Here is a 5,000-nt window from a genome sequence, read left to right as displayed (position 1 = left end):
GTCCGCGTTTCTTGAATAGGAAAGACATTTAGCAACAGACATGCCCTTATTTATCACGCTGAGAAAATCTAATCAGCTTAGGTAAATATCATTTCCCCTTTTCAAAAGTTGGAATATATGTCTTCAGAATGCAGAAAGTGAAGTTTCATCAGCGACCTCACATTTTCCGCATGTCTTAATTACTGCCTGTATGTGTAACACATTGCTTTAAATCTTCATATTTTTATATTTTCCTTTTATTTTCAAATATAAGTGAACAATAAAATTTCTCTTTCTCATCTGTGCGCGAACCAAGCAGGTATATTCCATCGATGATCGAAAAATTCGTCTTGGACAGAAACTGTTATTCTTTCCTCTCTTCAGACTAAATACAATACTCGTCAAAAATCTTGAAACATTTGTGTCTGTTTGCCCTTCCCAATGTTGATTTGGGTATCACAGTGGTCTGAGTGCTTCAAAACACCCGTGGCTGAACATTGGGGAGGGAGAAGGCACATTTCAGGGGGAAAAACAGTGTGAAGCAGAAATCTCAGGATTTTTCCAGAAAATTCGAGAGAAACGGTGTCTGTTTCAACGATTTGTGACGAGTATTGTAGGTGTGATACATTAAACAATGTTTGCAAAGTACCATTGTTTTCTTGCGGCACATTACCGCAATTAAGTCGGCCGCGGCATTCGGTTGCTTTCGTCTGTGCCACGGCTGCGGTTTTCGTCCAACCTAGGTGATTTTCGCGGTAAACACTAATGGCAAAGACGAGGTATTACCGCATGCAAAATAATGCACTAATACAGCTGTAGTTTCGAGCAGTACTGTAGCGTCTGTTGCAAATGCAAATATTCGTTTGATCAAGGTAAGAGAGAAAAAAATTTAAGAAAAGAAGGGGTCTCAGGTTTCACAACAACCTCTTAAATGTTGAGGAGTTTATTTATTATGAGCATCTACGGGCCAGCAGTCAAAGATTGCTGACAGCTGTTAAAGAGGAAAAAATATTGGATCAAGGCCAGACAAAGCAGGAGGTAAGAACAGAAAGGCACCTACAATGTAAAAGGAAAGGAACTGAAGGATTCCTTACTGCAGCACAAGATCAGTCAAAGATTGCTGACAGCTGTTAAAGAGGAAAAAAATATTGGATCAAGGCCAGACAAAGCAAGAGATAAGAACAGAAAGGCACCTAAAAGGAAAGAAACTGAAGGATTCCTTACTGCTGCACAAGTTCATGTGCTAAGAACAATTCAGTACTACTTGTTCTGTTCGTACAAAGCTTCGGCATATTAAAATTGCGCTGTCGTCTCTTAGGTTATAGCATGAGTCTTAAAAACGTTTTGGAGTTTCCACACCTTGAAGTACGAAGTAAAGAAGTAAGATACAAAATCCCTCTCGATATCAACAGTGCGATAGACAATCCGATGCAACATTGATAATCGAATCCGTCTACCTTAAAGGGATAGTCACTCCAATTTATTTGACATAGTAGTTACTACTCCTGGTATTTTTTTATATTTATTAAAACAAAGCCTAGCTGCTGAACGTTGGATCATGTCAAGACGATGTGTCTTTTTCTAAATATGGATACCAAGCAGAATTTGCATATTCTATCGTAGGCCTTACCAGACTATTATAAAGCTTGGATTTACAGGCTACAGAAGCATTTCTAAAATTCAGGGTCCGAAATTGCGCCTTCCTGGTCGCCAATGCGACTACAAATTTAGTACTGGCGACCAGAATTTCACAACTGGTCGCCAGTGGGCGACCTACCATTAAGTTCAGAGCCGTTTGTCGACAGGTGTCTGACTTTTTATCGTGCCGATGTTTTTGAAACAAAAATGAAAGGAGTTTTTCCGTTAACTACCTCCATAACGTCGCAAGCTGCCACGTTTTCTCGCAGTTCCTCATAAAATACGTATTGCGGGCGGAAAAACAACGACTCAGTAAAGAGATTCAAGGGACTGGTACGAGGAATGTAGCACGGTAACAACATAGCGGCTTGTGTGAGACAGAAGGTGACTGGTGTTTCCGTGGCTGAAATTTTCAACAAACTAAGGATTTCTCTATTACATTCGAGGTCAGATACATTTTCTGTCCAAAATGTCCGCCTTCGAAAGCGAAAAATAATGCTTCACACATACACAAGACCGCGTGGTCTTTGCTTTCTGGTATCCATAAAGAAGTCCAAAACATGCATTTTCAAGCGAAAATTTTTGGCGACCCCAATTTGCCATCTGGCGACTGAAAATGTTTTTCAAGTCGCCAGTTGGCGCCCACATAAAAAAAGTTAATTTCGGACCCTGAAATTCCTCCTAATAACGCCAAGAGTCTACTTGGCTCCTGAAGTTATATGTGCAATATGCTCTGACCATTTAAGATCTTCAGAAAGTATAACACCTAAGTAGGAATGCTGATGAAATCTAGTCAAAACATGATTATTAAGAACATAATTATGTTGCATGTAAATTAGCTTTCTGAGGAGAAAAACAGATGGTATGACATTTTTCAACATTAAAGGACATTTGCCAGTCTCTTTCCCATTTAGCTAAAGCATCTTAATATTTCTGTACGACTTCACAATCAGATGGACTATTTATACTACGATATAGAAAACAGTCGTCTGCAAACAACCTCATTGTTGATGAAATACATAAAGGTAGGTCATTAATGTAAATCAGGAACAGTAATGGCCGCAGAACCGTGCCTTGCGGGACTCCCGATGTCACAAAACACTGATTTGATAAAACACCCTCCAAGGCTACCTTATGTGTTCTCTTAATTGTTCTCTTAATTGGTAAGAAACCACGGCATGGTAGCAGGTCCACATCAGCTGATAGCTGATAGCTGCCGATGCAACTATTACTTTGTAATTTTTGTAATTTTAACCTGCTTTATCAAAAAAAAAAAAAAAAAAGAAAAAAAAAAAAGAAAAAAAGAACAATAAGCTGCCCTGAATTCCATAATGGCTTAGCTTCTGGAGCAGCCTCTGATGAGATACTCTATCAAAAGCGTCAGAGAAATCTAATATGAAGACATCAACCTGTTTCTTGCAATTCATTGCACTAACTAGATCGTGTATTGTCATTAGAAGTCGGGTTTCACAATTTCTTCGCTTTCGAAAGCCATGTTGAAAATTACTAAGCACAATATGATCTTCTAAATGCTTCCAAATATGATGAGATATAATATGTTCTAATATTTATGTTACTGAAGTAAGGGATATTGGTCTATAATTGTTTGCTAGTGATCTTTTCCCTTTTCTGAAAATTGGAACAACATAAGCTTTAATCCAGTCATTTGATAATTGACCCAGATCAAATGACTGTTGGAAAAGTGAGGCCAGAATGGGTGCCAACTCATGTGATAGCTATTTCAAAATATAGGTTGGCATGCCATCTGGCCCACTAGCTTTATTTACAATAGAGATTCTGAAAGTTTCTGAACACCCAAGGATGTTACCATTATCTGATTCACATTTGGGCATGACAGACTAGAAGCGTCAAAAACAATAGAAGTGTCAAAAACACCCAGTTGATCGTTTCAAGAGAATCTGACGAGTTTTGGTTCCTAAATAGGTTTCAATTTTCAGCCTTAATATCTGCAAAAGTCCATCTTGATTAGTAGTTAGTACGTTGACTACTAATGATTCTGACAAGCTACATGTAGTTTATTTCACAACAAAAAAAAAGCACAAGCAGTCTTGCAAAAAAGAGCAAAAAGTTTCAAAAACACCCAGTTGATCGTTTGCCTCAGACTTAAGTAATCAGTTTTCATAACACCCCAAATACGAGTGGAGATACGGCTTGAGCCATTCACAACTTAAAAGCCATAAAATATCAAATAATGAAGCGAAAAAAAAAAAGTTTCTTGCTCAATCCCCTTATTTCCGCTCAGTTAACTCAATAAGTCAATAAAATGCATGAACTCACCATGTGTCTCTTTTAGTGTGTCTTTGCTGCTGGCTATATCTGTTTCAAGCTTCTTCAGGATGTCTTAATGAAATCGAACCAACACATTGATTAACCAATCAATAAAATAAAATAAATGCTGATAAAGAGGACACTAATACATACAAAGAGGGGTGAAAGGCAATCTCTAATTAATCACCAAGAACAAAAAGCAAACAAAGATGAATGAAGAGGACTTGACATGAAATATGTACAATGTATGTTCATAAAAACAGAGATAGAGACTACCTCGGCATTGACATGTTATCACTGAAGCATTTGGCAAGATTTCCACACGGGCCTCTACTTCAACATGCACGGGCTCCTTTGTTTTAAGATGACAATGGCAGTTGCACTTTTTTTGCCTGAAAAAATTCCAGTCCGGAGCTGGACTCGAACCCATGACCCTGGGACTATCCCACACTGCTCGATCATCTGATCTTGCAAGCTATCTCTGTGGGAGTTGGTGAGTTGCGAGTTCATACTACATCTCAGATGGCTGAGACGGTACAGCATTGCAGCGCTATGGCAAGGTCATAAGTGTTACTCCCATTCAGACCAGCAATTGCTTTTGTAACTGTCTAAGTCGCCCTCTAAACTCCAGTGATGATACACCCTTCCCCCTACACAGAATACTTGGAGCTTAAAAATAATGTCCAAAAAATACACAATTATTATTTAGTCTAATTGCGAGTTTGTGATACCAGTGTCAATACTGCAATATAATCGTACATGATGACTCGAATGGTTGCAAGTTTGGATTCCATCTAAAGGTATTAAAATATCCTCTAACTAAGTTGATCTTAGTAAATGCAAGGCTTATGAATGTGTGCACATTTAGATAGCTTTGTAAGATTTCTGGCAGTCTCTGTCAATCCTACCAATGATTTATGCTACAATCGTAGACAAAAGTAGTTGGGAAGGTTATGTACATAAACCACACCACAGCTGTATTTCAACCCGCTTCTGTTAAAGCTCAAAAGAAATAGTTTCACTTTCTCTTACATAGCCCCCTCCCCCCTATTCAATGTTGGAAGGCAACTCAATTTCCCACTGAAACCATTCAG

At 38.5% G+C, this 5,000-nt stretch overlaps 2 protein-coding genes across 2 annotated transcripts in view; both read right to left on the bottom strand.

The window, feature by feature from the left end:
* LOC137997809 (NLR family CARD domain-containing protein 3-like) overlaps nucleotides 1-5,000 on the bottom strand; it is a 203,030-nt gene that overhangs the window by 25,994 nt on the left and 172,036 nt on the right. The window contains exon 7 of the mRNA XM_068844070.1: nucleotides 3,916-3,978. Coding sequence (XP_068700171.1) covers nucleotides 3,916-3,978 — 63 coding nt within the window. The remainder of the gene's footprint in view (nucleotides 1-3,915; nucleotides 3,979-5,000) is intronic.
* The window catches only part of LOC137997807 (protein NLRC3-like), a 251,804-nt gene that overhangs the window by 151,948 nt on the left and 94,856 nt on the right, over nucleotides 1-5,000 (bottom strand). The window lies entirely within an intron of this gene.

Source organism: Montipora foliosa, chromosome 3 (assembly GCF_036669935.1).
Source record: "Montipora foliosa isolate CH-2021 chromosome 3, ASM3666993v2, whole genome shotgun sequence".
NCBI lineage: Eukaryota > Metazoa > Cnidaria > Anthozoa > Scleractinia > Acroporidae > Montipora > Montipora foliosa.
The sequence above is the reverse complement of the archived record's forward strand: the minus strand, read 5'-3'. Positions and strand labels throughout refer to the sequence as shown.